Source organism: Aythya marila, assembly GCF_965140915.1.
Source record: "Aythya marila genome assembly, chromosome: 4".
Lineage (NCBI taxonomy): Eukaryota > Metazoa > Chordata > Aves > Anseriformes > Anatidae > Aythya > Aythya marila.
Genome location: NC_139045.1, coordinates 26505520 through 26529616, shown reverse-complemented (window position 1 = coordinate 26529616; position 24097 = coordinate 26505520). Strand labels below are relative to the sequence as shown.

General features: G+C 37.4%; 1 protein-coding gene across 6 annotated transcripts in view; it reads left to right on the top strand.

Annotated features, from left to right (window-relative positions):
• Nucleotides 1–24097, top strand: part of PALLD (palladin, cytoskeletal associated protein) — a 192832-nt gene that overhangs the window by 38431 nt on the left and 130304 nt on the right. For 4 of the 6 annotated variants that reach the window (XM_082759682.1, XM_082759680.1, XM_082759681.1 and 1 more), the window contains exon 3: nucleotides 23839–24017. In XM_082759682.1, the coding sequence (XP_082615808.1) occupies nucleotides 23839–24017 (179 nt within the window). Of the gene's footprint in view, nucleotides 1–6082; nucleotides 6177–14434; nucleotides 14496–23838; nucleotides 24018–24097 lie in introns of those variants that run through there. The other 2 variants (XM_082759685.1, XM_082759684.1) reach the window with 2 other exon arrangements.

Genomic DNA, 24097 nt, shown 5'->3' with positions numbered 1-24097 from the left:
GTTACCATTCATTTTCATAGGCACAGGATTTGAGAAGTTAGCGATTTCTTTGAAACTTCAGTTGAGGTATGATATAAATTCTGCCCTTGGGTTGTGTGGAAGAAATCTCATTAATTATCGTAGTATGAGATATTTGTACACATCATTTTATGTACACAGCCTGTATGGCTGTTTCTAATACCTTGTTCTTGTGCACCTCTACTTCTTACCTCTAAGAGAATTAACAAAGCTTGTAAACAGAACATCAGAGACCCCAAAGGTAGAATAGTGTATGTTCTTTTCTCTATCTACACAGAAAATTTTGATGCAAGGCAAGTGTTACGGAAATCTTGATTTCCTCTGATTTAGAGCATATTTTTTCTAAACATTTATTTAAATTCAAACATATTGGGGGGGGGTGGGGGGGGGAGGATTGTATTTCTCTTAAATACTAACTTATATTATTCCGATAGGAGAAGACTTTGGAACTACACAGTGAAATCTAACTTTCAAAAATGTCTAAGTGCTCTTTAGCCCCATTAAGAATGAAATTTTGACATCTAAATAACTTCAGAGAATGCAAATACTTCATGCTTTATCTTTGTGAAGAAAAAAACTCCTCTCTAAGTATCTACCACAGAAATAGTTCTGCGTTTTAAAAGAATACAAATCTTTGAGAGCAGTGAGGAAGGTGATAGAGGTCAGGGGAAATCATGCTTTGGGTCTATAGTGACAGAAATCATGATTAGAAGTTGGAGGGCTGTATGGATAGGAAAAAAAAAATAATAATAAAATAAAATAAAAAGAAAGAAAAAACAAAACCTTTAAATATTTTCCTACCTAATCAAATGTACACTCAAAACAGCTCATCATTTGAACAATTAAAGTATGTAGCTTTCTAAAAAGAAAATGTGTGAGGAACACGTAGGCTGTCTGACCTCAGCTTCCTACCTTTTTTGCATTTTTCACCAGTCTTGCTTCTTTTCTTAGCTTATAGCCCTGGTCACGCAAGTGTTCCCTACATTCAAACACTGTGTGACCTTTACTGCTGAATGTCAGATTTACATATGCTATATTGGGAACACATTTGTGCGTACAAAGTATGAGACACTCAAGTTGTTAAATGGCCCAGTTCACCAGAGCTTGTGTCTACGAAGTGGTGAGAAGAAGTGAGTCAAATTTATTTTTTCTCCTTAATACATGGATGTTATTATATTGCACTATTATTCTCAGGAGAGAAAAAATGAAAAGTAGTGGCTTCTTCATGCCAACAGTCTCAGAGAGTCTGCCACAACTTTTCTCACTGGGTCTTACCATATAGCAACAAGAGAAAACGTTGCTTTTCAGAAGCTACTACTAGCCAATTCTGCCATCGGTTAGAACCCTTGGTCACCCTTAAGGAATCTGTTGAATTTGCATTATAGTTTGCTTCTTATAATTTCTTATCCATGCGTCTAATGCTTCAGAAATTGCTGTAGCCACCTGGTCCAAGGAGCAACCAGTTTATGGTGACTATATCTTACTAGACAAAGCTTTACTCCCGCCTTTCTCATTTCTGCCTGTAGTGAGAATTAACTTTCAATGAAAGAAGGTGTAATATATCCTTTTCTTTTCCTTCCTTCCTTAACTAGAGTTGAGGATAGTTGGAAAGCAAACTGAAATAGGCGAAATGTTCATCAGAAATTGAAACTTGCAGCTGAAATGTTTGTAGTCAAGAAATAAGATGGTACTTGGTGCAAATCAGCTGCAAATTGGCAAATGGACAGTTGTAATTTTCTTAAATGTGATAGGGTTACACTCTATTGGAGATAAATAACCATGATGTTAGTGGAGTAGCGTTTTTTAGTTCACTAATTATACAATAACAAGTACTTGTAGGTATTTTTTTGTGCTGTATGCATTTGTTATCCGTGTAGACTTCCGACAGTGACAAAAATCCTAGTACTGAGTAGTTTGATGGATAAATGTTGTGGAACATCGGCCACTGAGCTACTCAGCCTTAGTTTATCACATTTTATTTGGTTGTCAGGGTTCCAAATTCTCTAGAAACCACTTGATGATTTTGCGTCTCTGCTTATGATAGGGCAGAGGAAAGTGGATGACAGGTTTTTTTGTTTGTTTGTTTTGTTTTCCACTTGCTTTTTCATGTTTATGTTGTCATTTTATACTTTCTCTGAATTCATATTCTTCCAGTCCCTTGCTTTTCCAATAACATTGAGCAGAACAAATTCAAATGTCTGGAGCAAGGTTTTGGACAAATCTCTTTCTTCTGGAGACTAAATTGCAATGAAACTAGATACAGGCTTATTGTTGTCCACTGAAAGCATATGGTTTTTCAAGTTAAAACCGTAATTAGCCAGGTCAGCAAATTCAGTGCAGCTGATATTCAAGATGAGATGAGGTGTGGACTAAAAGCCCTCAGGTAATCTTATCTGTTCTTGATCTTTTCTTGCATGTGAAGTTTGTCAGGTAGAATTTGGGCTGGCAAACCTTGAGATAGGAAAGGAAGCCAAGCTTTGTAATGCTTACCAAGGAGTAAAGTACCAGGAGAAAAGTACATCACAGTAGGGCTCAGGGAACTTCCTGATACAGAACTTGGATTTACTGGAACTTTTTATGGCCTTGAAATATATTGAAATTCAGTCTCTAGTGAATATGCAGGAAGGCAAACTTAAATCATCATAACTTACTTTCATTCCAGATGGTTTCTATAGGCTTCTGAGACTTACCTTCAACACAGAGTGTATTTGTAATTCTTAAATTTATCATAACAATTTTTTGCTACTAGCTTTGGAAAAGTGCTGAAATTTCTTTAATGTAAGTGGAATGTAGGGAGCGGTATTATATGGGTTCTATAAAACCTAGGCTCCTTATCCAAAGACCCATTAGTCTTACTAATGGATTAAAAAATAAATAAATAAATGAGTAAGTCCAGAAAAAGCATTGACTCTGGATGCAGAAATCTTAATGTCTGAGCTATACTGTCTTCCATATTAAGGAACAAACTCTTGTGTAAACTGGTAGCTGTTTCTTCCTATCATTCTCAAAACTGGCACACTGCAGTTCAATGCTTTTCTTCTTTCTTTCCCATTTTTATTTCTATTGTGAGAATTGTTATTTCAGAACTATTCATTGCTGAAAGTGACCAGATTTCTTTTTCTAAAGCACCTAGTACCATGTCAGGTACCTGAGGATCTTGGGGTAAATTGTTCTACAGGAGATTAAATTAAATCCAAGATTGCTTTGCCCGTTCTTCATATTGTTGTGTTTTAATTAAGCCTTTTAAAAAGGAATGCTGTTTACTTCTCAGAAAGTAGTATGATAAAAGAATAAAATATAATGTGTTAGTTTGTAATATCTTGAGGACATTTGCTTGAAATTCAAGCCAGACTTGATATAATAAACAATCTTCAGAAATTGTCATTAGAGGCTGCTTCTGGGCATAGAAGTAGCTTTAGTGACCCTCAAATTTATTTGACAGAGTCCAGATTAAATGAAGCAATTAAAAGGCAAGGCTATCACTAATGGTTTGTTATTCTTCCTTAAATTTGTTGTTCACTTGTTAATGACCATTTTTATGATTTTAAGAAGCCCAGAATTATTATTTAAACCAATATTCTAAAGCTTTTTACTGCTGACAATAGTTACATTGCAGCTTTGTGACTACCTAGGAAAGAAGTCCTCATTTATTTTTCTGTGGGGTTTTCTTTTTTTGTTGTTTGGTTGGTTGCTTGTAGTTGTTGTTTTGATAAAAGTGTTTTCCTGACTGTGGAAATCCTTTAGGAAAAAATAAACTATTTAAAGATATTTTATATCCCTATTTCTTCATTATACTGTACATTTGCAACATTTTCTACTTTAACAATCACCATTTAGAAATACCTAGGAGCGGAATTTATGAACTTCTGGAAAGGCAACTGTGGTACTATTTTTTCAGACACATAGTAAACTTAAAAATAGCCTTTGTTTTTTTCTTTCCAGTTTGCAAACAAACGAATGCATACAGCATGAAATGCACTCTGGCTTCAGTGTTACTGAGTAGACTGCTACTAAATCATGCTTTTTCTGACATGTCCTTGTAAGTGTAGAGCTCCTCAGTTCCAGTTTAATAGCACAATCAAGCGAGCTGCAAGTCACACAGGAATTTTTTCTCTACCTACTTTTGAGATCAGAATCTTAACGTAGAGATACTCTGCACATGTGATAAGGGGAGAGACTGGGGGGGAGACGGATCGCCACATTACTTCCTTCATGTTATTTTTGGATATGACTAGCATTCCTCCCCTTACACACACCCTCTTTTTCTCCCCAGCCCCCATCTCTTCCATGCATTACAAGCTCATACAAACACTCTCACGTACGCTGAAGCAAAAGCGAGAGCAACAGCTGGACTGAAGCCACAGGACTTAAACTCTGCTTCCTCATTGCCAGCAGGCTTTGTTCTTTGGAATCACTCAGAACCGGGGAGAACGTCTTCATTGCTGACCGTGAGTGGCTGGAATTTTGGCAACTCGGCTCTCTATTAATTTCTTCTCTGCTCTTCTGCAAACTAGGCTGAATTTAGAGCAGCAAGGCTCAAAGCTGGGAATAGGCGAGAAATAAAGGATCCAGAGACGATCAGCCATCAGCTTCTTTGGGGGGGTGGGGGTCCATCTGTTCCCCAACGGTAAGTGCCAGCATTAAATATGTGTAAAGATGCAAGAAAGAATAAGGTGCTTTAGCTGTTTTACTACAATAGGGGAGGGGAAAGAAGTGCATGAGTGAATCATACAGCGCGTCTTCAGTAACAGTGGTCTCCAAACAGCGCCTAGCAGTGAAATTTTCCTCATTTCTCATTTTCCAAAATGCGCTGCAAGAATGTATATATTTTAGCCACATTCCTAAGTACCTGTGCAATTCTGGAAAGCTTTCCAAATGGCTTCAGTATTGGTTTTTCTGCAGATCTTCTTTGTTTTGAATCGTGTAGAACAGAGTGGCTTTAACTTGCAGAGTAACCCATTTCTTTTAAGTGCAAGAGCTGAACCTGGGCACTGAAGATTTCCCTTGCAGACGATACCTATAAAGCTAAAGTTCAGGGAGGGTGGGGGAGTGAAAAGGGATGAGGTGCTTCCTAAGACTGTTTATCTTTAGCAACCAAAAATAGACTGGTTTTAAATGATTGGCATTCATTCAGAGGTCGTCCCCCCTTGCCCCCTGTAACCCCTCCTACCCCTCTTACCTTCCCCCCTCCCTTCCCTCCAGCCTTAGGGGCCAAGCGAATCTGTTTTTAAAAAACAAAAAGATCGGAGGGCCTTCTGTTTTAGTGCCTGCAAGTGAAAGCTAATGTACAGTAGAAGAGAAGGATGTGCTTGGATAAATGACTATCTTAGAGGGGACAAGAGCTGCATAAAGAAACTTGGTTGTCTTCCAATAAGCAAAGTGATTTAGCTGGTCTTGCTTTATTTAAAAGCTGACTGCTGTCAGAAGACTGCCGTCTTCTAAGTTTGCTAGCAGAATAAATTGCTTTGTAACAAAGATCTTTTTTTTTCCCTCTCCCTATCTTGTCTTTCAGAAAAGTTTTATAAAAATCAACACAGCGGCAGGTTAATCCAAATGCCCTGCTTTCTGAAATGGCACCTAGCTGTCAAAAGAAATTCACTCTAGGGACCTATTTGTTTTAAAGCTAGTGATAAGCACTGCTATCAGCATGCTGTTATGTCTTGCTACATGGCTTATCTTTAAGTGATAAATAAGAAACCCTTGAAATCCAAACGTTCAAGTAAGTAGTGATTGTAGGGAAGGAAAGAAGACTAGATCATTGAATGCATTTATGTACTTGCTGGGGAAAGGTTACTAGGACAATAGACCTGAAAAGAGGAAAGCTTTCCTTTCTCATCTCTTAATTCTGGCTTAATTAACTACTTCAAGTAGTTACTTCAGTGTTTTATGTGGACTGGCATGCAGCACCTTTCCTCTACTGCCTTATTTTCTGTTGGTTTATCAGAGGTTTGTGAAGGTAAATCTAGTCACATGAAAAATATGCTGAATGTGCAAATGGGTGATTGTGCAAAGTATAGCAGGCACTGTCAATAACCTGTTTGTTCTGAGGTCTGCAACTTTTGTTTTTTTTTTTCTAGTTCACAAATATGTAACCAAAACTCGCCCTTTCTGACCTTCACCATTCATTTGGAAGAGCAGTCTGCTTGGTGTGCTAAATGGTAATAAATAAATAAATGAATCTGCTAAATTCTTTTACTTTGGAAAAATTGCAAAATGGTGCTCAGCAGGATAGCTTGCAATGTGTTAGGATGTAGGTGATGTTTAGTGCACGTTTTGTTTGCAGTGGACTAAGGCACTTCTTTCTATGGCAGTTCATAACTCTATTTATGGCAAGTTATTCACTGAACTGGAATTGCACACGAGAACTAGCAAAGATTCTTTTTCGGAGCTAAAAATGGAATGGTGTTTTCCAGAGTTGGGCTCCCCCCTGCCGATGGCACTATGTCAGGTTTTCTCAGAAGTTGCTTTCAGTTTCACAATTTACATGGGTGCTATAATGACTTCTTTTTTTTTTTTTTTCTTTTTTTTTTTTTTTTCGTTGATGTGGTGGAAAAATCTGACATCTTTATGCTGTTTTTCCTGCTTTGATATGTTAAATCATATTTTCTACTGACTGTGAGGTTTGGCACTGAGTGAGTTCAGAGATGGGCCTTAACCAAAACCCCTGGCTTCCAACATCCCTGAAGTAGGAGAAGGCTAATACCTGGATCCAAACGTCTTGGCTCTGGCCTGTTCCTGTTTTAAATGCACATCACTTTGGCTACATGTTTCAATTGTTTTTGAGGTGATTAAGACTGAAAGAAATCTTTCAGGCTGCAGACAGATTTTAAAGAGTAAGTGACATAAGAATCTTACAGTTAGTTAAGTGAAGCTTGCTTATTTGCTGCTTAAATTCGACTTTTAGGAGCCCCCAGGGAATTACATTCCCCTTCCTCTACTATAACTGCAGAAGTAAGTCATGCTTTGGAACTTCTTCTGAGATGTCCTGAGAAAGCTAAGGTGCTTAGTGCCTACAGTTCCTGCTTACTCCAGTGGAGTGGCGGCGGAGGCCAGCAGCATTTATCCAGGTGATACAAGTACTTCACAGGCGTTGGCTGATCCTGAGCAATCAGCCTACAAGCTTTTAATGAAGGGCCACATAAATTCTTATTTGTGCCAAAAAAATGTGGCCGCCCACGGCAAGCAGAGCTGTAGTGCTTTATAAAGGGATGTGCAGATTGTTACTGAAATCATGGTGGTTCTGCTTTTTTAATTGATCGACTTCTCCGAGCCTGGCTAGCTTAATGAATTCAATAGCTCTCTGTGAATACAATTACACATGGATCTGCCAGCTGCTTGTGGTGTCTCTGCTTCAGCAAAAAAAAGCTGTTCTTTGGCTGTGTTGGCTCACTGTGGTTTGTGGCACACAGCACTGATTTATTAGGCAGTAGTTGCATTTTTTCCTTTTTCCCTTGAATGATTGAACTGTGATGTCACTTTTTGTCTTGGCTTTAGTTTTTTTTTTTTTTTAGCCTTTTTTTTTTTCTTTCCCTGCAGACTATTCTCTTAACACTAGGGAAGTGGGAAATGTCCCAACGTCCATTGCAGAGCAACTCTGTCTACCCAGCACATTCCAGGGCCACCGAATCATTTGTGGTGAGAGTGATTCAGATCTGGTTAAGATGATTTAAAAGGGAGGTTATGGGCATACTGCAGTTGTGCATTTAAGAACATACAGAGAGTTTTTTACTGCCTGATTGAGACCACATGGCTCCAACTTAAACTTTTTTTTTTTTTTACATGGAAATTGTTGGCTGGATATACTCAAACGATTTATTTTTTTTTTTAATTGCCTGGAGGCTGAGTTGGGATCATGGCATTTAATGGTAAGGTCAGGGTTAAAACACATAGCTGTTAATGTTCCTTTGACTAAAAGGAGAGATGGCTTCTTTGAATATTTTGCATGGAATACAAACATTCCTCTCTCTTACATGACAGTAAATGTATCCCAGGAATTCTTTTGGATGTTAGAGGGGAACTGGTGGCCTGATTTTAGAGCAAGAGAGGGAGAGGGACAGATATGAGGGAAGATCTCCCTGTCATAAATCACACTAAATAAGTTCAGTTCCAAATAAATTCTGCAATGTAAGAAAAGTAGAAACAGAGGACAATGACCTTTTTGTTTGTACATGGTTTAATTGCTTGCTTACAAAACCAACACTTTGGGCTGCTCTGACGAGGAGTGAGAAGTCTATATATTTAAACACTTAAATGTAAATTAAAATTAATATAATTTAATAAATATAATTTATAATTTATATATGATACGTATAATACACTAGAGAGAAATTAATGTAAGCCTGATGTTCAAAAGAAGGTGTTTTTATTGTGGCTAAGGATGACCTGAATTTACTGAAATTCTACTTAACTTCTTAGATGGAATCAATGGTGCTTCTAAAATCCATTCTTTGTCCTCAAGGTTCTGTTCATCCTGAACTTGAACACCAGCTCATTTTGTATTGTTCACTAGTGTATCAGTCTTGCTTTAATTCTAAACAAAGCCCTTTCCTATGTCTTAACTCCAAATTTACCATTCTGATTACATGGGTATTGTAAGGAAAATTCTGACATAGAATGGTATCTGTTGTAATTATCTAAAGTACAGCATATCCCTAATCTGGAGGATTAAATTGTAGTAATCTATTCTGTAAACACTTTATAATACTATTTTTTTTTAATGTATATTGTTTATTCTGAAATAGTCTTAAGCCAGTCTTGTTCATCCCTCAATACTCTCGTTGTCCTTTCTTCTCCCTTATATCCTTCTTCCCATAAACTGATGTACAGCACTTGATAGAAGGCTTTCATTGTCCACGGAGGCCCGTGGACAGACTGGCATTGCTTTCAAAGCCCCTACATTGAATGATCTCTGCCCTTGAGGCACTGCTAAATTCCACCACATCTGGCTGTTGTACTCTACCACAGAGCCACTGCTCTGCTGAGTCTTCCCTGCAACCTTCCTGTCACTGTGGCTGTTGCACATTGGATGTGCCACCCTTAGGATGTGACTCTTAGATGGTGATTGCATTTTTATATATAAATAGGAAAACAAATCCATGGAGTTTCATATTTAGAAAAAAAAAAGAAAAAAAAAAAAAAGAAAAAAAAAGATTAAAAGTTCTAACATTGAAAAATCCTCTGTTTGGAAGATGAAGCAAATATGAAGAACAGTTCTTACAGTAGTGCTGTAAGAGTTTTCTAGGAATTGTACACATGTATTGTTCTGTAACAGCAAATACAATAACCAATAACCCTTTTACTGTCTTTACTTACTTAATATTAAGTAGTTAATTTATCTTGATGAAACTGGGGAAAAAATGAGAATAATAATTCATACAGCTGTGTACATCCTTTTGAGATAGTGTCCTATAATTTAGAGAGAGAAATACATTTAAGCAAGAAACTAACTTTTTTCTTAACTGCTTTTATAAATTAAAAAAAAAAAAATGATAAAAACTAAAACAACCAAACAAAAACCCTTTAGCCAGTGTTCATGAACCACTGTGTAGTTCATTTCTGCCTCACATAAACTGCAATTTAAATATTTAAAACTTTCTTGCAGTTTTTTTTGTTTGTAACCTTGAAGTGTGCAATGCAGATGGGAAAGCTATTAGTATTTTTGAATAATGGTTGTGACAATTAATCAGAGGCCAAAATGTAGACTACAGCACCCTGAAATCTCTATCCCTTATGTCTTATTGTGTTCTGTCATTGTTCAGTTTTGCTGTATTAACATTCATGAAATACTTAAAACCAACCTGAATTGTTTTCACATAGTACAATATTAATTGTAGTGTGGATAAAACAATACAACACCCCGGTTTTCTACCGGGGGAGGTGGAAAGGAAGCACGGCCCTGACAGTGCCTGGTCTTAAACGGGGCATCTTCTGCCTGAAGCCTTTGACAAATTCCAGGTACCTCGGTGCTTCACAAATACAGCGAAGCAGAGGTGGTAGGACTCTGCTGCATAGTATAGCCAGGTGTTTCCATACAACGGCTGAATTATTCAGTTCTTTGGGACATCTCTAAGGCCAGCTTTGATAGGGCTGTTAAGGGTATATGGGTATTAATCTGTACCTAGACTGACATTTGTCATTCTTGCCAAAGTTAATGACCACTTACTTAATGACCAGGCTTTCCTGATTGTAACGCTGGCACCATCTGCGTTGCACAGCTCATGTGTAAAATAGATCCCCTCTCTCTGGTCAGTTTTTTAAACAGTGGAGAGGGGCAAGATGGAAAAGGGCTGGAAACAAGGATCAAGGAGTTCTAAGATTTCTGTGGTCCATAGAAAACACATATATAAATTCCAGTCAATACAGAAATGAATATACGTTAAAGCAGATTTGAGCAGTGACACTTGACCTGTTGGCTTCCTATGGAATTTTCAGTTTTCCAGTGAAAACTGCTTTTGATAACGTTTCATGTTTCTGTTTTCATAATGGTTATGAAAAATGCACATGGTACGCCTTGAGACATGGCTGGCTTTGAGACACGTGTTGGCAGGTGGGAGGAATCTTGGAAGAGATTAATGTTTGGAGTCAGTAGGCACTGGCCATAGCTACACAGATGGTGACACAAGGATGTGGCACTGGTAGGTGTGTGCTTCAGGACCGTGCCATTTTGGCAGCTGTCAAACATGGATATAAGCTTGTTTGTGAGGCTGGAACCGAAGTGCTGGGTGAGAGCCCTGCTGTGTCTTGCAGCTAGTGAGAGCATGTAAAGTGCCTTAACTCAGTACTCAGTAGGTGCTGAACATCATTAATATCAGTTAATCACTATTAGTTAGGGGATGAATGTAGGTGGTGAATGTAGCCCTCCCCCAAAGAGTCTTTGAGTTTTGAAGTGCACAGTACTGCAGGGGTTAACCCTGAGGACAGGTATCTGTTTGCATAAGCCAAGTAAGCTGGTCACATTTTGCCTGGGCTATGTAATTTTGGTAAAAGGATGCTGTGTGTAAGGAAGGATGCTGAGGAAATGGTGGCATAGGGTTTGCTGCCTTTGGAAGAACTGAAGCTCCAAAGACAGTTGGTTTTCCTTCCCCACCCTTTCCTTCCTCTGATCTGCTCTTTCAGCTGGACCCTTTCATTTGGCACACGCTGTATTTGTCCTAGAACACCACAGATGTTATCTGGGAATCCAACGTTTTGAATCCTACTTTAGCTCTTGTAATGGGTGACTTTTTACCATGCCTGTTGTTGTACCTACCTCTGAGATAGAATAGAAGGAAATTGCATATCCAAGGAAAGCACAGTTGTGAAGATGACTGCTGCTACATAGAGACCAAGCCTTTTCACCAGGAACTGGGAAAAATGTCTTTCATAACAATATATTATGAATCAGAACAGGTCTAATTACTCTTGCTGGTGTACTGTTGTGCTAGTTAATGGTGGAAATTGAATTCAGAAAGCTTCTAGTTTCAGTCCACACCAGCAGGGTTAGAAATTAGTTGTGATGTTACAAATGCAGGTTTGCAGTGTCTAAACTTCCCTGACTCTTCTAGATACTGATCTGTTATTGAGAGAAAGTTAATTTCTAGGTTATTTACTGTAATACTATGATTATATAAGTGACCTTAACTCCAGCTTTAATAGTTTCTTTTCTCAATTTCTCTTCAAGCAGTTTTCTCAAAAAAATCTGTCTGTCCTTATATGAAGAAAGTAGACAATGCAATATAGTAGACAAGTATATGCAATATAGCAGGATTTATCTGTGTAGGAATATGTGCAATATAACAGGATTTATCTGTGTAGGTGAAGGAAACCAGCATATTTGGGAAAGATTGCATCCGTAAGTTGAGAACAAAATTTGACAAAAATGTTAACCATTTAAAAATAGTGCAAATGAGCTGTATTGTTGCTGGGCCTTGACTAGTTAGTTCCTGTTGGTTTCTGGGTTAGTAAGCAAATATGAAAAATAAAGGAAAAAGTTGAAAATAAATAAAACTTTTAAAAACACTGTATAGAAAGATAAATATCTTAAATTAAAATTGAAACTAAGAACCAAAGTATAAATAGTCGCTAGTGGATTTTTTGCATACACCAAGGCATTAGGATTTTTTTCTGAGATGTTGTTTGTATACATTGTTAGGTGCCTCACACAAACCCACAGAAAAAACATTTTGGTTTTCTTGGTAGTCTCAAGAGCACTTGAATGAGGACTTTGATTTAAGGGCAGGAGATGAAAATTGTGGCGATCATTAGCAGAAATTGTTACATAGAGCTTTAAGTCACACGCCAGCAAGTTCAGCCAAACCATCTGTTCTAATTGTGTGATTGCTGCTTTTGTGATCTGTAAATACATGAAACAGACTCAGTCATGCTTTGACTGCATAGTTACAGTCAAGAGATGGGTAAATAGATCAGTGTTACCTCTTGTGTCTGTATTCATTAGTGTATAGCATTCTGTGTGAACTATCATCAGCATCCCTGCAGCAGTCCGTGAATACAGATCATCATAATCTCAAATGCTTCAGTGACAGAAGTCCCCTCCCTTGGCAGCCTGAGACGTGCTGCTACTGTTGAAAATCACCGTCAGAGGAGTGCTGAGGTGCTTGTTCTCTGCAGCCTGGGTTGCTCTGCAGGGCGATGCCCATCTCTGCAGCCTGAGCCTCGCTAAGTCGATTTGACTGCTGTCAGGCTTAATGCAAGGCACTGACAAAACCGCTGACAGCTTTCTGCCTTTGATCTTAGCTTCTACATTACTGCCCTGACCTGCATGGATTAAGTATTTTATCTTCTAATCAACAGAGTTGTATTCACAGACTCTGGCTGGGAAGTTACACAGAAAAAGAGAAATGATGGTAGGAACAGCACCCGTGGAAGAACGAAACAGTTTTGTATTGGACACGTAGGGTCTCACTTTTTATCTGGTATAATTTAGTTAATGTTGCAGATGGGAATAAAAGGGCCTAGCTATTCAGCTCCAATAAAGTAGGTAATTGTCTTTTGTAGGGATCATTTAGCTGTGCCTATAAAAAGCACAGGGACTGCAATACACCTAATAGTTGGTATGACAATTTTCTACCCTTCATAACTCCAGCAAGATGTCTGCCAGTTCTGAAGGAAAGCCTGCAAGCTCTGCAGTTGCCACTTCTATGTTTTCAGTATGAATTAGACTATGTACACTGGATAAAGGTTTCTTTTTGCTTACTGTTGATCTGCAAATCAATAAGGTTTCCTTATGCAGTGGTTTGTTGTTGCTCTTGTGTTGTTGTTTTCTTCTCCTGTGAACTCCTGGGTGTCTGTGTTGCCAGCCGTGAATTCAGCACTAAGTCACCACAATTGTATTAAATGTGATGTACCTTATGTATGGAATTTAAACTGTGCAAATGCAATTTTCTCCTCGTAACTTTCTATCTTTTTCTTTACTCTTTAACTCTTTATAGTCCTTCCCTCCAAGTCCAAAATATTATTCCACTGGAAAGTTATTATACCTAGCAGTTCTCTAAGAGGTTCCCTTATACACATGGTAAAATAATTATAGTATTCTAGTTCAAAATCTTTTTCTGGTCTAGGAAGTATACAAAGAGCAGCATTTCAGTTATAGACAATATGCATTCCAGTTCAGCTAGACAGGCAATTGTGTTAATCCTACAAGCCCCAACAGTTCTTGGGGTCTAAAAAATGTTTGGCATTTTACATGTGATTATTCAGTATTTATTTTTTCTAACCCACTGTAACATCACTGCTTCTAGTTTTCTTTCTTTTCTTTCCTTCTGAGATCACGTTAATCTCCTTTCAGGTACTAGAAGTGGTAACTTGATGTAAGCCTAGGTGTACGTAAGCCAAGGGAAGCTACCTGCCATTTGTGTGAATGTAGCTGCAGTTATTTGGTGTGCACGCTGAAGATTTATGTGTGTAACTGCCTTCAGCATTAAGGGAAATCAGCCATATCAAGCCCTTCCTCAACAACAGGCAAACAGACTCCTAAGAATTAAGCTCCAATATTGAATAATTTCCAAGCGTTGCCATGCAGTGCTGTGTAATAATTTACATCAGCCTGCTCATTCTAATCTGATCAATTATTTAAAAGGCTGAATAGTAATTTTATGGCTTTACATCTGGTAATGCCAGGTCTGAATTTATTCTTATTCTAGAGACCTAGTCAGCACCTGGAAGGTGGTCTTAAAGTTCAGGCAGTGGAAACTAGGTTCTGACCTGGCTCTTGCATATCACGGGTGACCATGGACCAAGTGCTTAACCTCTGTTTCTCAGTAATAAAACATATCTAATTACCTCATGCTCCATTACTGTTGCAGTGCTCAAAGTCCTGTTGGCAGAGCTTTCCTTTAGAGGAGCATTTTATTGGGCAGCCTCAGGAAGACACAGCATTCATTGCACAACTGCCGACATGCATAAGTGAGAGGGAACCATTGCTCTGAACCGTCAGATCCCATCTAGACTGCTGTTACCAGGTGCTCCAGTGCTCGTATGCGGTAAGATAGGTGCCACATGCTAGACACTCTGGGAAATTGTGGTGAATGAATGGTCTTAGTGAAAATACACGAGGATATGTCTGACTTAACACGATGGCAAGATCCAATGAGGGGAAGGAAGGGTGGAATAAAATGAGGTGTTATATGCTGTTGTTGTTGGCTTTTCCAGCACACTCAGAGGCCGAGAATAGACTGCTATGGAAGTGGGATGTTATCTCTAATGCCACATGCTCATGTGTTTCTTCTGATGAACTGAACTGTAACTCTGTTCTGACATGCTTCCTCCACCTTTAGCTCTTCATACAGGGCTGGTTCCATTTGAAGACTGCATTTTAAAATGTGTGAGAGATCTTGCTATAACTTCTTTTAAACAAATGTTTGAGGAAGCTCAATAGAAAACAAAACTGGCAGAGCTTTCTGGATTATCCTTGGAATCCATTTTGGAGAGAATTTTTTTTTTTATATTTCCTGCATTGTTGCAAGTAGTAATGTGGCAAAGGGTTCCTTTAGCCAGAGGGTGAAAAATATGGAGCAGCATCTCTACTTTGGAAATCTTATATTCTGATTTTTTGGAAAGAGATGATAATCTTTTCATGAAACAAAACAGCAAGTAAATCAATTTCTATTGGCACAACTACAGACACCAGATGAAGTGGGCTGCTTGACATACTGACAAATGAATTAGTGGAACAATCTGAAATGCAGATAATGTCTACCACTCTTTGATTTCAGGGTAAGATATTCCAGGCCCAAGAAGGAAGTTGTACAAAAACGTTCACTTCAATTACCTGTCAGAAAGAAAGAAATTATTGCTCAGTATCTGGAATTCCATGCCCTAAAACTATAGGGCTTCCTTATACATTAACTAGTTAAATGCAAATGCTGTGTGTTTCATGTGCTGGGTATTTTCTGTTGTTCAGTGATGAATTCTGTATAGAGAATTTCACAGTTCTGTGGTAATCATCTGAGAGTATAAAACTCTAAAAGAGTGGAAAATTAATGGTTGTAAATGATAATCATTTAAACCTAGATTATATTTTTTAAAAAAATATAAGCATCTACAATAATACTAGGGGCAGAACTGTACAGTCAGCTATTGTCAGACTTCAGGAGTGCAGTTACTCATTCTTGAACCATTCTGTCTTTGTGCTTTGATACATGGCAGCAGCTTCCATGTTTATTTGGGTTGGAAGCATGCTATTGCCTATATTGCAGTGAACATAAAAATGTATAAAAACATATAACTTTTTTCAAAGAAAAAAAAATCTGAGAGAAATATGAAACCTAGAAAGAAAAAAATAGAAAGTTGTGTAAAATGTAAAGAAATTAAAATGTCCGTTTTTATCCGCATGTACACTGCCTGTTTTAATTTGTAATAATAGTTTAATTCTTCATCTCACTGCTCATAGAACCTATGGATTTTAGCCTAAAATATTCTGAAATCTAGATATATACACAACAAAACTACTGTATGAACATTCCTTTTCTGTATCTCCTGCCCTGCTTTTTGGCTTTTGTTTTATTTTTATTAAAGCATTATGGAGAATTGCATTTATAGATGAGTCAGAATGCCAAAGAATTTTCCTCTTTAATACATTTTAAACAATTTTACAAATGGAAGACTCAGATTACAATCCATTTTTTAATTTTTATTTTTTGATTTAACTCTGAAACCCAGAGGGTTTGCAGATGTTTTTATTGATGTATTTATGAAAAAAGCAATCGTTTTCCAAATCTTTTTCCAAAACTAAGTATGTCGTGTAATTTGGTGGCTAAGAACAAGTGGGAATGTGCAACTGTTCAGTTATTTTGCAGTACCTCATATTTAATGAAAATGAGAAAACATATATGTGTTCTTAAACATTAATCTTAAAGATTTTTCGGTCTTGACCTTTAACAACTTGGCCTCTTGAAGTTCCAGGTATTTTGCTGTGAGGCAGTATTGGCTTTTTTTCTGAAGTAAGTTTATTTCAATGACACCATGTAAAAAAGCCTTGAAAAAATTACATGTTCTCAAGCACAACGATTCAAGTAATTGAGCGAGTGTTTTCATTACTGTAGTTGTGGTGTAGTTGTACAAAGCTGTAGCTGTGGTGGAGCTATAGCTTAAGAGTTCTTTTGACTCTTCAATTGAACAAGGTGCCCTACTCTGACTTCTGATGAGGAATGCAGTTCTTCTCCCTTTGACTCTTTCAACTGATCATTCCACAACTCAGCTAACTTCTGAGACAGCTGAACTATTTCTTAAGTTTGTGTGAAGACGCTCTAGCCATTTCTTCACAGACAACACTTCATCTCAAAAGCCACTTCAGGAGAGTTTTAGGAATTCCTAAATCGTGGCTTTGTTCTGAAATTCCTGTCTTCAATGTGATAATGCACCTTGCATACTTTGAAAGCAGGTCCACCAGCAATGATGCCCATTTTCAATAGGACTTATTTCTCAGATGTATAGTTGAGTTGTTAAGAACTCATTCTCAGTCACACTAAAGATTATATAATACATCTTTCCACAGAGCTGAAGCTTCCAAAACCAAAATAATGTTTCAGAAAATAGCAAAGTGTCAAGGAACTGTCTAACATAAAATGATGGAGGGAAATTTTTACCTTAAATATTGTTAATCACCCATTCTACAGTAAGGTAGAACTGAAGGAAATTACTGTTATAAAGAATCTCATTAAATTAACCTACAGTAGAGTACCACTTATCTGATGAGCAAACAGTTCTCCAAAATGTCCATCTTATAGATAAAAGCAAGAAAACCTTAGTACCTTAAATTGTCTATAAATTATTCTTGGTTTTAATATCTGCAAGGTTGTTGTCTTCCTTTTCAAGCACTTATTCATGCATTTTATTTATATATATGAACACACAAAAATTGAGTTTATATCGGTATGAATTCACTAGTTATAGAAGTTACTCAATGAAATGAGAAGGATTTGTTATTTTTAAATAACTATCTGCATGAGTGGTAAATAATCAACATGCTTGTAGTAAAAGGTCTGCTGTTTGCTTTACATAATTGGTAACTAAATTGCACAGTATTTTCTCTCTTCCTTGATCTGATGATTAACCACATCTAGAAGGAGATCAATTATTTATCCACACGTGTTTGTCAGTTAAATTGCTGCTTCTGAAAGGAACATATCACTAACTTGTGCTCAAATACAGAAAAGAAAGTTCTGTGTAAGGTTTCTGAAACTGTGAAGTCTATGGTTTATACCTACACGTGGCCAAGACTTTTGTTTTGAAAAAAAAACATGCAGCTAAAGATAGAGAGTAATAAGCCACTCTGTGTTTTGGTGATGGGCAAAAATAAGGAAAAAAGATAAATCTTTTGGGGCAAAGGGCAAAGATAAAATATGATGTGAGGTAAGATTTAAACTTTGGACTTCAGGAACGGAATAGGAGTAATTCAGCATACAGTTCAACATTCTGTTATTTTCTACATGAAGGCTGACTGCAGAATACACAATAAGTTTTAGAAGAAGTTGGTGTATAAACATAAGATATTTGTTAATTCTGGTTAGAGAAGAAAACCTAAAAGCTTTTTCTTCAATATTGACTGTTTTTGTTTTTGTTTTGTTGTTGTTGTTTTCTTTTTGGCCTGTGAAAGATTATCTCCTTGCAACTTTATTTATTCAGTAAGAACAGCATAGATACCTTTGTTCTGCATGATGAAGCAGGATTAGCTGAAATATGATATCTCATTTGGATACTACTGAATGCATTTGTGAAATACCGTTTGCCCTGGCACCAGAATACCATGGATGACACGCGTCGCTTCCCTTGATTCTTTGCATTATGTCATAAATGTATTTACTAGGCTTTAAAGCCAGTTCAACAAGAAAGTTGTTAGATAATTTTCATTGGCTTTCTGTTAAACATTTAAATATTTTCCTTATAATCACAGAATTTAACATGAAATGAATTAAAAAAAAAAAGTCTACATACCCATTTTTAAAAAAAAAAAAAAACTTCTTCTTGCAAGGAGTAGCCAGAAGTGAACAGAACATTACCATAACCTCTTGCACAGCCTCCTATAGCAGAAAAGTTTATTAATCACAAAGAAATAGCTTTGGATTACATGTCCAAATAAAGCTATTTTCATTATGGTATAGTATCTCTGGCTTCAATGAAGAAAAAAGTAGTATTAAACTCGTTCATGGTAGACAAGAAATATAACTCAGTTTTGTTCTTTAATCTCCCTGGTTTTTCCTTTACATTCAGTTATTCCATTACTGTATTGTATCATGCATATCTTCTAGGTTTTTATAAGAATTCAGGTTTAATACAGAGACATTCAATCTATCAGTTAATTTTTACTGAGTTAGAATAGTTTTGTATCTTTAACTCATTCTCTGTAGTTTTCTGTAGTAGAGTCAAATTATTATAAATATTAAAAAAAAAGTTTATCTTTTTAAATTACTGTTTATTGTTCTCCAACATTAAGGCCCCATCTTTAAGACTTCCAATAAGAAAATAAATGTATGAATCTAAGTAGGACTGCTGTAAGAATTCCTTTAAAAATTAAAAAAGGAGCAAAAAAGATTGGTATTCCCAGAGAATTTTGTCCTGAACCTTAAATTGAGTGCAGAATTACCAAGAGATGTAGTCATAGTTCCAAATATCTTCACTCAAATAATTTATATTATTAATATATTCACAATTGTTTTGGATAGGGTGCTCCATTACAAATAACTTGTTCCAAAAAGGCATAAAAATACTGTTTTACCAATAGTTAAAAAAAAAAAAAAAAAAAAAAAGCTGTGTGTAAATAACAAGCATCTGAAATTATCTGTTTACTGGACTCTAAATCTTAGGACAAATATGATTTTTTAAAAAATATTATAATGATTCTTTAAGTAGTGATGTTTTACAGTCAGGAATTATTGGGCAGTTTAACTTGAATGGAGACTTCACAAAATGGAAGTTCCATGGGGTAGCGATGGGAATGCTGATTCTGCCAGTTCTGCAATGTTAACACATTTCAGTTTAACTTCTCTTGCTGGACATACTTAACACCACTAAGGATAAAATTACTTTTTAATTCACAACTTATCTCTCTCCACTTTTTGTAGTGGTCAGAGTTCACTATTATAATTCTTCCCTAAGGCTATATCTTAAAGTTTCACTTCAGCTGCCATTTTAAATTAACTTTTAAGAGTGTGCAGAAAAGAAAACCTCTCTATTCCTCAGTGACTCTCCAAAAACACAAGTTCCAGCAGGATTATGCATTAGAGAGAACCCTGAACTGTTTTTCTTAAGGCCCTGGTGCTCACTCAGTCAGTGTACTGTTCAGCTCTGTTTATATTTTGTTCACAGTCATTAAAATCCCAGACACACGTGCTTGTATGTATTTCCATACATGGAGGTTGTGAGGGCATAAAGAAAAGAAGAGTGAAAACGGAAGACATATTTTGTGAATTGCTACCTGATGTTAGTGTGCATGAACTGCCTCTCACCTGGCAGCTAACTGGTTTTTGCTGTCATCCCATAATGTAACCAATGGAAAAGCTAAATAGAGTTTGAGTTGGGAAAAGCAAGTCTCTTAACCATTGCTCCCCCACTACCAACATAGCTCTGATTTGCTTCCCTGGAGAATTGACTTTCCAGTCTAGTGATTGTGTTTCAGTGCCTGCATTAAATACTTAATTGCTATCATATTAATGTACAGGAGATACAGCATAGGTCAGAACTAAGCATAGCTGCAGAACAGGAAAGGCAGAGAGTAGTACAGAGCAAATGCAGACAGGAAGAGAAATGGAGGAAAGAGAATGAAGAAGAAAGAAGTAAAGATCAGAGAAATTCAGTGTAATTTGAAATTTCCCAAGTGTTAATGACTGGTACAGTAAATTCCAGTTACAGAAAATGTGTGTTCCTTTTATTTGATCTTTTTGTCTTCTTCTGGCATCATTACAGTACTTACTGATCTTTTTTTCAAGGGGACAGTTCTCCAAGTTTGCATGAGTGCTAACATGGTCTACAGGAACGAACCTAGGATGCAAGCTCGAGTCCTTATTCTGTGATGTACACGTGTATACAAAAATATCTCTGCCTGTTTCATTTCTGTCTGCAGACTTTGTTGTAGGTTCTCAAAGGCATAAAAAATAGATCACTTCTGTACTTTGCTAGCCAGAACCTGTGATATAGACATATCTTTAAGCCAATGTCCTCTATACAGAGAATTCTCTTTTTTGCAAAGCATGGGCAGTGGATTTATTCCTGTGTTACTTCCAGTGTCTTTTGGTTTTGGTTTGGACTGGGGCTTTTTGGCTCTCCAGAAGCAATATTATCATCTTCTCACACCTCGATAGTAATCCTCCTATCCCCTCAAGGTTCAGTAGGCTGGAATATTCTGAACATGAGTTAATTAGTTAGTCCCGGTTAGCATTTTCCTGTCAGACTTGCTTAGTGGCTGTTTTTCTGTGTTTAGCCATGAGTCCTTCAGGTTTCTTTGGCTCACACTCTCTTTGATAGTGATTTGTTGCTTGCTTTGGTGATCCCTCTCCAGAAAGAGAAAATGCTTCAAATATTTGTCTTTGAACCCTTTTCAGTCTTGAGGAAATCTTCTTACCATGACTATTCCAAATGTGATGGCAGTAAGGCTGATGAGGCCTGTAGATAACAACTTGGTGCTTTATATATAAGATGGAAAATTAAAATTTAGTCAGCGTTTTGCCAAAAAATACTTCATTTAGGTTTCTTAGCTAGCTCTTTTTTCTTTCATAAGCTGTGGTGAACTGAACTGGCAACTAGCAAGTTCTTGCAGGATATTTCAGTTGAGTATTTTCTTGCTCACTTAATTTTGATATAATCTCCAAAAGCAACTTGCAATAATTAATCTTCTCCTTCTATCAACTTGTAGATAAACAAGAAAAAAAATTACAATTGGAGAGGGAAAGAGAATATAGCTAAACCTATTCCAGTATTCCTCATTTCAACACATCCACGTTAAGAATGCGAGTGGTTCTTTCCACCATGAGCAGTGCAGTCAAACGTCGGGCCTGCTTTCCGGTCCTCAGGCATCACGTTAACGATGGCTGAGATAATTTTGTATGGCATGGCATAGTTAACGTGTTAGTCTAACGTGTGGCAGGCAGCATGATGTAGCAGGCCGGGGCTTGCTGTTGGTGGGATGTCACCGGTGTGCTGCAGTGAGGCTCAGTCCAACAAGAGCTGAGGAACAGGGCCTGCTGCTTGAGGCTAGCTGCAGACATGCATGAAGTGAGGAAGCGTGAAGGACTTGCCCTCTAGAGAAAGCAGCTTGCTTGTTAAACATCACCTGACAAAAATGTGTACATGGGCTTTTTATTTTAGGGTTAAGTGCTTATCACAGCTTCTTCAACATTTTGTGAGGGTGGAATTTGGGAGAGAGTGGAAAGCTGCCCAAGTTACATGAAACTAAGATGGGATCGATCTGAGAAAATAATTAAGCGCGGAGGAGAGGGTTTCCTTTGCAGGATGTTTCTGGGAAGGAAAGAAAAATAGAACCAATGGTTAAGTAGAGCCTTATATTACAGGCTCTTGTCTGTGATTGTCTAGAAATTGAATTAACCTCTCTCTTGTGCATATCGTTTAAACTGTAACTTAGGCAAGGCTTCCCGGAGGTTAGGCCTCTGAAGGTCTAGTGAGTAGAAATAGTAGCAGAGGTCCTCGCACTGGGAGAGGGAGGGCTTGTGACGAGGAGAGGAAAGGATGGGGAGGAGGGGGGAGAGAAATGTTAATTTTGGCATTTGAGCTGACAGAATAAATTGGTCTCCAAGCCCAACAGTTGTAAAAGTAGGCCAAAGGGGTCTGCTGAGTAAACAAATGGAAGTTTGTTAGTTCCTTCCAAAAATGATACTCCGTGTGCACTTTCTGGGCACAATAAGAGGCAGAAAAGGAACTTGCTGGGCTTTTAATTACAGAAGAGAATTACATATGGTTTTAATGTCACTATCAACATTTCTGTTATTTATTTTTTTTTTCAGCCTTCAGGAATGAAAGGCCTATTGTTCATAAACACAGAGGGCTTGCCCACAGTTCTGAGTCATTAAGGGGAATTGTCTTACGTGCAAATCTGTTAGGTTTCTTAACTCTGCATTCTGAAATAAACACGAATTTTCAAGTTTTACAGTCTACTGTTTTCAGAATAGAGTTTTATGAAAAGTTTTCTGTCAGTTCTGCATACTTCACTAGAAAGAAAAAGAAAAAAAAAATAAGGAGCAATAAAAGTAAGGCAGCTCATTTCTCAAGGCTGCTCGCTGATTGCTGTTACATGCTGTCATCCTGTAGCATTGCAAGCTTTTCCTAAATAGGTATGGGACAGTTCTGTAACTCCTTGGGGTTACTTTGTTTAATTTGTTTTCAGGATGCAGGGAAAGTTTGAAAATGGCAGGAAGGCAGTTCCCGAACTATTTTCCTTCAGTGACTTACTGATCTACCAGCCCTCACAAAAATGCAAGGCAGCCCTTTTAAAAAAAAGAGCCACCCAATGCTAAAAAGACCTGTCTACTTCTCATACTTGCTGGGCTTCAGGGGATATGGGTTAAGCAGGGAGCAGCCTATGAGAACAGGAGTAGCTGATGTGAGAGAATCAAACAGCAAAAGATGGGAGCTAGTACCTTCATGGCAGCAGCGCAGGCTGAGGACAGGGACTAGCTCTCCAGGCAGGATCCGTTGGCAAACTCTTTATTGTTCCAACACAAACAATGCAGGCTGTGCTTTTATGTAGCAGTAAATCATCCTAGATATGTATTTATTTTCGCCTGTACCTGAAACCAGCATTTTTGCTGGAGTATACCCTTTTTTATAGGGGAGCATGTGTTATGTATATATAAAAATCCAGGCCTAGGAAAACAGTTTACTCTCCTACTCTGAGGCAGGATTAAATCTGTTTAAAGTTTAGCAAGATGGAATCTGTACCATGTGATTATATTAGGTTGACTGGGCATGATAGACAAAAATCAAACATCCTCTGTGGAGAATCAGTCAGTATTAGAATGAAAGATGAAGCAAGTTAATTTGAAATGGATTAGAGTGCAGTCAAAGCAGGCCGGTACATGGGATATGGAGAAAGCATTGATTCTACCTGAATAGAACAGGGAATAGTTCTAATTTGTAGGTGTGTACAATTCACTTACACTCAGAAATGTCTCACTGCCTCTTTAAGAAATTTGAAGCCAGCAAGTTATTTCTTTGCAAATGCCATTAAAGACTTCAAAGCACCATGTGCTGCTTTCAATAGCAATTTAGATTTTTGCAGCAGTGTAGTGTCTTCTTGTGTGATGAGCCTGAACCAATCTTTAATGTTCCTTTTTTTTTTTTTTTTCCTTTGTCTTTCTAAATGTGTGTGGGCTACAGATGGTTCTGTGAAGGAAAAGAACTCCAGAATTCTCCTGACATTCAAATCCATTCTGGAAGTGGAGGACTTCATTCACTAATTATAGCAGAAGCCTTTGAAGACGATACTGGACGTTATACTTGTCTCGCTTCAAATCCCCTTGGTTCAGATAGTACATCAGCTGAAATATTCATTGAAGGTAAGAAGTGAAATAAAAAGATACTCAACACATACATGAAACAATAACAAAGCTGAAGTTTACTTCTGATAGTGGTTCTG